The sequence below is a fragment of the Apostichopus japonicus genome, chromosome 22, assembly GCF_037975245.1.
Source record: "Apostichopus japonicus isolate 1M-3 chromosome 22, ASM3797524v1, whole genome shotgun sequence".
NCBI classification, from domain to species: domain Eukaryota; kingdom Metazoa; phylum Echinodermata; class Holothuroidea; order Aspidochirotida; family Stichopodidae; genus Apostichopus; species Apostichopus japonicus.
Genome location: NC_092582.1, coordinates 8,755,228 through 8,767,422, shown reverse-complemented (window position 1 = coordinate 8,767,422; position 12,195 = coordinate 8,755,228). Strand labels below are relative to the sequence as shown.

Below are 12,195 nucleotides of genomic sequence, written 5' to 3'. Positions count from 1 at the left end.
TGGCAGCAGATATGCAGTTTCCGTGCTCACACAGTGTCAGAGGGATTTTAAAATGGTAACGTATATTGAACACAATCAACATTAGTCTCCATGGCAATGGGAATTGGTTAGATGTTCATCTGTGCATGTTTGTCCCGAGTCACTATTTTGGAAACCTTCTTGCACCATTTAAGGTATGTATCGTGTGAATTAATAATACAGTTGGTTAGAGGAATTCAATTGGCCAAATCATCCTAACCTTTTCTCATTACAGTAGTGGACAGTATGGAACTAATATTGGTTACATATTTCATAGTTTGAAATTTATTTGTTCAGAACTGATGACTTATGCGGAAAAAAAATTCCCAGAGTGAGAGTGATTATATTAATAGGGTTATGTCATTTCTGTTGTTTGGGCGACCCTTGAGCGGGTACGAGAGGGGAGGGTGGGAATTTAGTGATGGGACCAGTCCCAAATATCGGAACCGGGTACGCGTCTCTGCAGTTCGGTCGGTCCCCCGGGTACCTGTTCATTGCATATTCAACCTAAAACCCAGCTCGGCCGATACTATCACACAGTCCTATGTTATACCGTACGTATATAGGCGATGCGGACCTTCAATCACGTAATGGTAAGACTGTAAACAACTGTTCGTTTAAGCAAATTAACCTGCGAACTGATTTATACGGCAAGGCTACATACTTATATTAACTATACTAATATTGCTTCTTAAAATCAACCCTCTTTTAATGATCTATGAAAAAGTTTCGTTACTTGCAAGTGTGTAACTTACCGTGAATCCTAGTTACTCGTGAAGATGTGGTTTGAGAAGCAACAGTAACAGTACTTATGTTTTGCAACCAAAACTTCCTTACAAGAAAGTAACAACAACGCGGTATTAATCTTGAGCAAGGCCTGTTCTTACTTTCCTCTCCGGCACTATGGCTAGCGCTCCAGGTCGCGGCTATTGATAGATTAGTTGGAAACTCCGTAGAAACTGTAACATCATTCACACGTTATTATTAAATGGTTGTGTCCATTGTATAGTTACAAGTCAATCAGATGTTGATTGATTCTTTCAAGTATGGAAAGATTCTGTTATTTCTTTTGTGTGGGACCGTTCCACTAAATTACACGGAGGGGGGGGGGGGGGTAGAGTCAACCTATGAGCGTAAGAGTCCCGTTCGCCCAAAACTTGACCAAAAAATAAATACTACAAAAACTTACTAATGAATATCAATGTATTTAGGAATGTCAAGGGACTAAGAATGGTTTGGTAACAGTAGTGTTCGACCGATAATCGGTTAGATAATCGGCATCGGGCCGATTATCAGACAATTGGTAAATATCGGCAACGGCAAAATTCATTTCGCAACCGATTATTTATAACTTATTATTACGTTTCACATAAAGGATTGTATTTTTCCGCGCTTTTAATTCACCACAACCACAACGGGAGAAAAATGTAGATCATTCGATTCAACGCTATTCATAGCCGGGAAAAGTGTGCTAATCTACCGTGTAACGGTATAGCATGTCCCTCACGCGAGTTTGTACTAATGCTGTTCGATATACTATCCAATTTTGGCAGTTAACATGCATACAGTACGGTATACCCGCGATGAGGTTAGAGCGACGACGTAATTATTATTTTTCACTTCGCTTCTTGCATCTAACAAAACCTCCTGTTATCATGTTTAACGATTGATATGGAAGATTAATTGTCTCGACTAAATATAAAAACCAAATCAAAATACTTCTGAACCACTTTGGCCGTTTCACCGTAGGTGAAAACTGGAAAGTGAAAGCAATAACATTAGGCTTTGTTCATTGTGAGTTCTACGTTCATTAGGCTAGTCTGGCTAGAGAACGGTTGCAATGAGCTTCATAACTGTTCAGTTTGAAAATGCGCCCAAGAGCGCACAAATGGCATAAAATGATGAAATCAAGAGGCAAAATACTCCTAAAAATCCCGAAACATGTTTGGCGACAGTCCTCAGTAGTTCTACTGTATCACAGTATTTTGTGATTAGGCAAACATTCTTACGCATATTTTTGCAAAAAACCCGAAGCTACTCTTTTTCCCCTGACCGCATGTATACCATACGTGCTAATAATGAACCCCTTTCAGTAACTAAACTCCTTATCGCAACCGACTAAAAGCAAGTCTGATTTCCAGTGACCCGCGCGACAAAGTCAATGGGACTTAAGTGTGTGATTTTTCCGACATGTAGTAAAGTCTATGAAGAAGCGCCATTGACTTACTGTGTATGATCGTTTGAAACAACGTTCGATCGGAAAAATTTCCTTGCAGATGGCAATCATTGAAAATTTGAAGCAAATGTTTGGGATTGTTTCATTTTTCAAAATAAAATAAAACTGTTAGCAAACTGCTTTTTCACTTAATAGCCTGTGTAAGAATATGTGTTAAAGGAAGTTGGCCTGACGTTTCGATCTTGCTAGGATCAAAACGACAGGCAAACTTACTTTTACACATTATTCTTCATATTATCAGGTTATATATTTCGATATCAGCTCAGTAACGAAATAAGGAATATTTTATTTCCGTGCGATATACTTTTCACTTTATTTACGTTGGAGTTGCAACACTGATAATGGTTATAAAACCAGTTGTAAAAGCTGTCGGCCTCACTTCTTCTTTCTTTCTTTTTTTAATTTCATAGCCAATGGCTACTATTTTCCCCCTTCTGTAGTCTGTACAGCCCTGTCCTTAACTGTGTTGTGGCGGGATTGCAATATTGCGACTCTTCGTTATAAACGTACAGCGTCCCATGTATGCAGTGTTCTTTACTTGCTCCATTAATCATTACTGTAAAACGTTAAGTCGTTCATTTACATCTTTGATTGTATTGGCCTAGAAGTTGGTAATCATGCATAACACTAAATCATACTTTAGGCCAGCTCCACGAAAATGATGAAATAATCGGTAATCGGTATCGGCCGATTGTCACACGAACTAATCGGTAATCGGTTAAACCGATTATCATACAGTCGGTCGAACCCGAGTTTTACGGAAAAATACCATGATTTAATACCGCATTGCATATTAGCAGTTAATCATTCTTCGAACGACATACCTTCACAAAAGTAACCATCATAGCGTATTGAAACAGAGGGGAAAATGGAGGGCGATCAATAAAATTACCAAGTTAACTGTGTTGTATCTGTGCAAGGGTGCGAATACGTTCAAATAGAACGTGTGTTAATGTAATTGGAGCATTCGAATTTTACTGTTATTGTCATACGCGAGGAACAATTGAAGGCGCAAAACCACGTGACAAAATCTACAATTCCTGCAATCGAAGCTGAGGGCTTCGATTAATCAAAACTGCAGTATGACAGGTATCCCGAAATGTAATTGCGGCGATACTGGTCCTACCTGTACTGAGCCGTATATAGTGATAGCCAGTGAGAGCTGAAATATCTCGACCAATCAGAAATCGTCACACAGTTGGCCAAACTCTATCTCTATAGGCCTACGGCTCTGTACCTGTACCCGCGTAAGATTTGTCATGGGGGTTCTACTCGTAATGAAATATACACGGTTGAGTAGTCGAATGGGAACGCTATGTCAGAATAAAATAAACATACGTGTGTTCCTTTATACGTCTTCTACCGTGCAAGCAGTTACTTTCGTTATAGATATATTTTAACTTTTGTTTTATTTATAGGCAACTTACGTTACCCCTTTAAACATGATGGTACTAACCTAAAACGTTACCCCTATTAACATTAGGTACTAACCTAATGGTACTAACCTAACCCATGCAGGTACATGGACTATTGTACAGGGGGTTAACAATTTCTGTATTAAAATCGCTTTAACATTTAAAGGCATTAACTACATCATATTTTCAACATTTACTATGTTAATAGTACCAAATACAATTTTAATGTTCATTTGATGATAATTTTATTCAACTTGTTGAAAATTTCTTTTCAAACATGGATAAACAGTGCCAGACCCTGTGATTATTTTAGCAACCTTTCTGAGAAATGACGGTCTATAGCCGTCGCTGAACAAATAACGAAGTCTTTCGAGTACAGCATTTCTGTATGTTACCGTGTTGGGCGAATCTTACTGTAATAGTAACACCGACTTTGCGTTATTTTCAACTTATTGCAATTGCCGACTTTGCAATCCACAAACCCCCCCCCCCCCTCACAACTTTGCAAGGTCGGCATAACAGTGTCTCCATAGTTGTCCTTTCGGGAAACCAAAATGGAGTGGTTGTTGCACTTGGTTTATTGAAGGCGACTTCCATGCAGGAGGAGGTGGGGGAGGGGGGGGGTCCTCCTCAAGTAAATACAAGTTTTTAGTGCATTCTGACTGAGGCATAGTTAGGTCTGTAAATTAGGCCTATAATAAGGTCACTATACACTCGCATGGTTATGCTGATAAATACACTTTTTGTGGGGTTCAACAATGTTGAGGTACACTCACACAGCCCCTTGATCCGCCCCTGATACTTAACATATTATAAATTATATCATCACTTAATGGGGGATTATTATTCAACCGAGGTCCATGACTGAAAATGTTGGTTTGGTTACATATTTCACTCATTGTGCAGTAAACATAATAAAGATACAAAAACCATACAAATATAAATAAGAGAATATTATATCAAAATGGTCGCATCCTACCCAAATAAATGTACATTATATAAGAGCGCTTTAGTAGAAGAATTAGTAGAAAACTAATTGTTATATTCTTATACCGCTTGATTCATTTCAGTGTAGCACGTTTACACCTGTTTATGCCATGACAACAATCCAGTCGTACTAGACACGTGACATTCATCGGTACTGACATCAATCAACACTACACTGGCTCGTGTCATATCTATTATTATGCTAAATAGGTCTTTACAGTAGCTACAGGTGTTTCACACTTAATCTTAACTTCTCTTATTTTGTCTGAGAATTTCTTTATTGAATCAATGGTTTCTCTTTGAATGTATTGTGATTGACACAGACTAAAAGCTACATGTATAAGGTCGCTAATATCTCTGTACTGCTAAAGAACTGCAGATTTGGGCTTACGTTGTTATACACGGACACAAGGATGGTGTATTTTTTACTGTGTAGAAAAGTAACGTTACGGAACTTACGGGGATTTTTTATTGTTCCATTATATTTTTCTCTAAGAACTGAATTGTTTTATGATTATTCTGTGATGGTCATGTTTTGTACAAAATATAAAACGTCTCGAATAATTATAATAGTACAAAGTGAGATTTTTTGGAGAATCTGTCTAACGCAAAATCATTTCCTCTTTTCTGGTCTTTTATGCTAAATGGTAATGAACTAAACGTGGGAACTGGGAGAAGGAGAGTTTTATGTTATAGTCGTTATCGGTTGGAAGTTAACATGGGATATCGTTATAACATAGAGAAAGAACTTAGTAATATTTAATTCAGAAATGAATGTTTTTTGTAGTGTATGCTATAATTGGCGTTATGTTAGTTTGTCTTGTGCTTCGGGTTTGGTATTTACACTGGAACGATATGCACCAAACGTAGCTGACCAACATAGTATAATAAACTCACGTGTAGCAACTTCAAAAGTACAATTATCGTTCATGTCATAACTAGAGCGGATTGGAGGTGATGTCAATGGGGAAGGGAGAGGGGGTGAAAGGGCTGAGGGCGCGGTAGGGTGTGGAGATTAGGATTTGCTAAAAGGCAATGAGTAATATATTACGCTGTGCGCAAACATTTTAAATTTGATAATTATTGTTCGTTAAAATGATAACATAAATATATTCAAGTAGTAGTGAAGCCTGAGTGTCTACCTGTATAACTACAATGTATACAATAGTATTTAATATTAGAGCTGGTGGTGATTCTAAACTCCAGTGAGTGTAACAGAAAGATGATCAGATACGGTTACATAGAGTTGTTTTAAGAAACAAAAGTGGAATGAGGGGTGACAAAGGGTAACGCGCTGCGATGGAGGGGGGGGGGGGCGGAGGTGATGGGATTTAACTATTGTGTAAAGTCAACGCGGGCGGGAATATACATTGCCTCACGATTTCAAGAAAGTGTAAATTACTGCAAAATACTTTGTATGTTCCGATTCATCCTAATATTACTTAAGCAATAATCAAGTCTTATGTCCTCGTTTTATACTGGTTTTAGATAAAAATTATTGTAAGAATCTTACTTAGGAAAGTGTCCAATGTTGATATTCGAATCTGGGTTTTTAATGAAATGTTCTCCATGGATCGCAGTGATATGATTATTTTTTTTATTTCACTGTGAAATTTTAGAGCTTAAATAATTTTTTTTTTAATTCTGTATATTTAACTTCTTTAACAATAGTCGTTTTAGTCAATACTTACATTTCTATTCCAATTAATTTGTATAACAACTATATTTACAATTATCCATATATTGATTAATGGAATGTTTCTTAAAAATAATTTAAACATTTTGTTGAGGTTTGTTCTTATACCTTTAATAAATTAATTCTACGAAGAAGACTTTCTAATATCAATATTTACATATTGTCTTCTATATATTTAAAAAAATATATTTCCACTATTAATTTATTTGTGAATGTAAATAATTCTCTTTGAGTAGTATACACTTAACTTTTTCTTGAGTTGTCAGTGAAACAGCTTCTATATAAACTTATAATTTTATTGATTTTATTTGGAATCAATATTTCCTTTTTTATTTTGGTCTAAAAATCTTTTTTAATGATATATTTTACACATTTGTTCATTTTTTAAGTTTTGAATTGGGAGATTTAAGTTATTATTACCAAAATATAAAATAAATCCATTAGAATGGTCACAACTTTCATTAAAATTAACTCAAATCCGATTGCGTTTTGTTTGCTCTCCTATTTTTTATCCAAATTAACAATTTTGTCACTTTATGACTCACCCCTTCATAAAAAACTAAGAAAAAAATATGACAAGAACACCGCTATAGCCCCCTTAACTCACCCCCGGCCAACACCGATTTTATTAACCCCCCAATTAATCCATTTTATCTTGTTACATTTATCGCAACATCCTATATATTTCCTTTAACGATGGCCTAATTTATTGAAATAAATCCACTTAAACTAATTAAATCCAATCCTTGACATTAAAAGCCAGCAGATTTTACATTCTATATTGTTAGTTTAATGATGATAACTTTGATTAATTAAATTAATTCCCTGTTTAACTGTTATGATGATTCTAACATCTACACCGGAATACTTACCACAGCACCTTCAAGCTTGTACACTGTGAGGAGTAAGACAAGATGGCCGCCAACTCTTCATTAGTTAGTCTCCTGTAGTCAGTGATCTGCAGCTTCTGGAGAGAACTCAGGACAGAGAGAGAGAGACCAGACTCAAGGATAAGGTTCAGACCAGACTCATCAACTCTAGGAGAGCAGGCCTCTAGCCACACACTGGAGATAGGAATCTAGAATGAAAGAATAGAGTTACTGATATTAGAGTAGATAGAGATAAATGGATTGGATTTGGTTACGATTAGAATAATTATTAGGATGTTTATAAATGATAAAAAAAGAAAGAAAGAAAATTGAAGAGAGTATAAGCGATGAATTATAAGGACGTTAAGGTTGTGTTTATGTAATTTTGTGTGTAGGAATGAATTTAGCGAACGGAAATTAAAGTCGTTGATTTTGAAAGAGTTTATAAACTAGAAACAGGAATAAATGTATTATTTTAATAAAGAAAAATGGTGTAGGAGTTTTGAAACAGGGAATTATTACGTCTATTTGATGGGTAAAAAATAAAAATATGTAGCCTAGAATAACAAATGTAGACAAAAATATTTGGTCGTAGATAGAATAGTAAGAAGATTTTTATTTATTTGATTTTTAGTTTATTTATGGAGAGAGGTAGTAAAGTTGATAAATAAACCTAATAGTGATTTATGGATTAAAATAGTTCAATACTTAATACGAAACTTTTAAAGAAGAGTCATTTAGAAAGTTAAATCTATTTTAATTTAAAAGCAAGACTGACAGTTTATCTCATTATTTGCAGGAGGAATTATTCCAAAAATTAATAGAATATTATGATATATTGTTATTTAGTTTTCTATCAGGAGATATCAATGAAAATTATCAGCAGGAAATAATTAATTAACTACTTTTATGAGGAGAATGAGTATCAAGTTTATGCAAAAGGTTACAAATGAAACTTATTTTATTTCAGGGGTTTGAAAAATAATATTTTAGTTAAATCTTTCATTAATTATAAACCTAATATTTACTATTGCATAATCTTGAGTATTATTAATATTCTATTTGAAAGAGCAATTAATGATGGATTGAACTTAGTTTCAACTTTGTCGATTTGAAATAACTTTACCTCTAATAAATAGACAAAGAGAATTGTTTTATAAAGATTATAAGATCTCCATCTTGTTTTCGTTTGCTTTAATTTTTATTCAAAAAAAGATACATTTGAAGTGATGATCTTTAAAGAGAATTTGAAAAATACTATTTTGCTTTTTTACACAAAGACAAAGTTAATAATGAACTTTGTAGTGACCAATTCTATTTTAAGCATATGGAGTGACTTTAGTCATTTTCACCTTTCTTTAATATATGTCTAGTAATCTCTTGACATTCAGGAAGGTTGGAGATATAATTTACAATATTTACTTAATTCAAGCGTTTCAACTTTTGTCACTAGAATTTAAAGAAGCTGTTTTCAATATTTCATAAACAGGTTGAGCATGTTGTCTACCTTGATACCCTTTTTAATCCTGTTGAATGTTTTAGCCTCCCAAAGATACATTCCATTAACATAGCTGAAGTGTTGGTTTCACTGAGATAAACTGAGGCCTACATATGCCTTCATTTTAGCGGAAATAATGCTCTCTGTTTTGCTCGTGAAAAGATTTTCGTTAAATTTAACTTTTATTTGGTATTCTTTGAAGCTGACATCGTACTAAATTTGAGAGTCGAAAAAGATATACGCACGGTACTTTCATTAGCTAGAACAATTAAAATAGAAGGTGGCGCACTTTTCAAACTAGGGATCAATTTAATAAAATTTAATGAAAAGTGATAGCGCATTTTCAAATTAAATGTTTATGCAAAACATGCTTCTCAGCGTTCTTTGCTAACTTGTTTAATTGGTGCGCTATTTATCTTTTCTAATGAAATTCAATGTTTCGTGCTTCCTGACAAAACGTGTGTATGGTATTGGTACATAGTAAAACTGCCTATGAAGTTTTTTTTATTAAATTGAAGTCTTACTATTTTGGATGCGTTTATGACAGATGATATTGGATAGTTTAAATCCTTATGGCTGTTTTAAATTTGCCTCTAATTCTAAAGTTGCAATTAACGAAATATTGTCCACTGATTATTAGTTGGAAAAAGGGTAGGAAACCTCTCTTCTTAAATTATCTTCATAATTATCTGATCAACTGACTTCCTAGAACAGAGTATTATGCCATTACATAGACCTGAGTAGCTTCGTGAAAGTTTGAACAATGTTATTTTAAGACGAATATCACACAACTTGTGAAATTTTATCACAGGTTAGACTACACCGATTGTGCTGTTTATAATATCATAAGTAGTACTATAGCAAACTCGTTAATGTTTTTATTGTAATTAAAAATGCCCACATTAACTTTTCGTTTATATCAAAAATACATCTTTTAAAGTTTGCTTTTCAACTTCTTTGCATCGTATTTCATTTTGTGTGTGCTTTTGTAAAACAATACCGAGCAAGTTATGTTGTTTGGCAAATTCAAGTTTATTTATGAGGAAAGGTCATTTGTGATAAGTTGTTCCTTAACATTAACTGTTTCTATTCTTATGTAAAGAGTTCTAATTCACTAAGATATAATCTGACATTGAGAAAAATCTTCCTTAGGCTAGGCTACATCTCAATTGTAATTTTCCTTGGCCTAGCCTGTCATTCAATAGTCCTAGGCCTAGATCTGAGTTAAACTACCAAGCATACAACTTCATGTACCTTTACCTTCAAAAGTATCTTACCAAGCAAACGATGCTCTTAGCTAAATATTTTTTCTCCGATATTTAAATCCCGATATTTTACAAACAAGTAAATGAAACGACGACAAACTCCGACAAAGAACATCAACTTCATCAACGACCAATGTAATACTGAATAATGATCGACTGCTGGAGTGCTGGTATGCAGTTCATTACTACTGTATAACAGATTCACACCTGTACAGGTGTTCCCACGTTGTCTGAATCTCTTTGGCGCCAATATTACTTAGTCGCACGACATTGCTGAAGTGTTACAAGTAAAACTATGAATATGCATCGGACGTGTTGTGCCATTAGACCGCGAACTTTCTGTATCAAACTGACTATTGTTATCTTATTGGATAATTTGATGTCCCAAGGGCGTAGGAACCGGGGGCTGGGGGTCCCAGCCCCCAGTGAAAAATATGGGGGACTGAAGTATCATTCCACCCCCCCCCCTTGCAAGTCAGAAAACCCCTTTTTCATGTCCATGTAAAAAAAATCTCATTTGGAGCACCAAATTGCATCTAAGGCCATGTGAAAATGCAAAATTATTTACAAAATGGAGTGGGTGTTGAAGTGTGCTAAATTGCACCAAATTGCATCTGAGGCCACCAGGAAATGCAAAAAATTTCCAAAGGGGAGGGGGACACCCACTCCCATTAGACCCTTCTCCCAGCCCGGCCATCAGTCTTGAGCCCCCCCCCACTCAAAAGTACCTTCCTACGCCACTGTCATGTCGCGTGGTCACTGCCGTATCATCGGTACATGTAAGAAACGTAAGGAGAGATACAAGCTCATTCAACTGTTTTATGCAAAGCAGGGTCGTCAATCCGGTTTGAAACGTGGGAGTGGGGGGACCTAATCGATTCGAGTATTCCGGCCGTAAGTTCTATCTAAGCGGAAGGCCACCATCGGTTGGCGCGCAGCGTATCAAGAAAATTTCAGATTTCAATACCTGCCAGATCGCTGGAGATGACATTTGCAAGGCTGGATAGCAGCCACCTAATTGCGTGATTTCGGGAGAAAATTACAAATTCGTCACTCAGGAAATGTGCAATAAAGTTCATGCGGCCTTCATTTTGGTGGATTATTTCTTTTATTAGTGATTCCAATTGACATGAACATTAGAACCCAGTGTAAGTTGACAGATGATGCGGCGAACTGGTACCCCAGCCACATTTTGCCTTTTGTTTCAGGATAGAATACCCCTCATTTGTTCAAACCCATGACAACTAAAAATCTGTGAATAAATTTACTTCGAAATGGGCATAATATATTGCACCAAGTCGGTCAAGGAATGACCCCAGGGCCTCAGATACAGGCTTATAGCAGGGGTGGGCAACCTTTTTGAGTGAATGGGCCAGATTTTAGGAGTGAATGATTGACAGGGCCGCACCTAACCAACGACCTGCTGTTGATTTCAAACCTTTGATTCCGAGGACGTTCAAGCAATAGGTGTGTGTACTAATCTGTATTCACAAAAAACATAATGTCAATACAGTACAGTTGATAATTAATTGTGAAAACAGGCCTACCTGACAGCATCATTAGTGCAGATAAACTCTAAGCAGCTAGTTCGTGTTTTGTGATGATGTAAAATAGATTGATTTTTTTTCTATTTCTTGAGGCATCTCACGTACGGGCCGCAAAATTATTACCATTCATATTGTAACGACTTCCTTCATAATTATTACCAATAGGAAGGGTAATAACACGGGAAATGATTGTATGTTATTAGCATGCGATGTAAAAACCGATGCATGCCCAAAAAGTGTGGTTATATTTTCGAGCAAGTCGTTACAACCCCCCCCCCCCCCCCTTAATCAAATTAAGCTCCTACGCCTATGACGGTAATTGCATTAGGCATTTTTATGGAGTATTCAAAATCATACGAAGTTTTGTATGGTGGAGTATAAATCGCAAGATACAATTTCTCAATGTAGAATGTTTGTGTTAAAAGGTCCACGTTTGATACAATTACAAAATCGATCATCTCCAGCTCCTCACCCCTCTTCTTCCTTTGATAGCTTTCTTTACCACTGGTTACATTGAAAGCCCCCCCCCCCTTCTCCTTGAGAAGCAAATCTGCACCCATGGAATCAACGTTATTCTCTGGGGTGATGAAATCATATGCAAAGGAACAGTAGTTCACACGTAAGCGGCCATTTTCGTTCTCATAACAGAAAATTATATAGTGTA

The 12,195-nt window shown here is 35.8% G+C and overlaps 1 protein-coding gene across 3 annotated transcripts in view; it reads right to left on the bottom strand.

The window, feature by feature from the left end:
* LOC139963443 (NLR family CARD domain-containing protein 4-like) overlaps positions 1 to 12,195 on the bottom strand; it is a 78,398-nt gene that overhangs the window by 48,940 nt on the left and 17,263 nt on the right. For all 3 annotated transcript variants that reach the window (XM_071964211.1, XM_071964210.1, XM_071964212.1), the window contains exon 4: positions 7,225 to 7,430. In XM_071964211.1, coding sequence (XP_071820312.1) covers positions 7,225 to 7,430 — 206 coding nt within the window. The remainder of the gene's footprint in view (positions 1 to 7,224; positions 7,431 to 12,195) is intronic.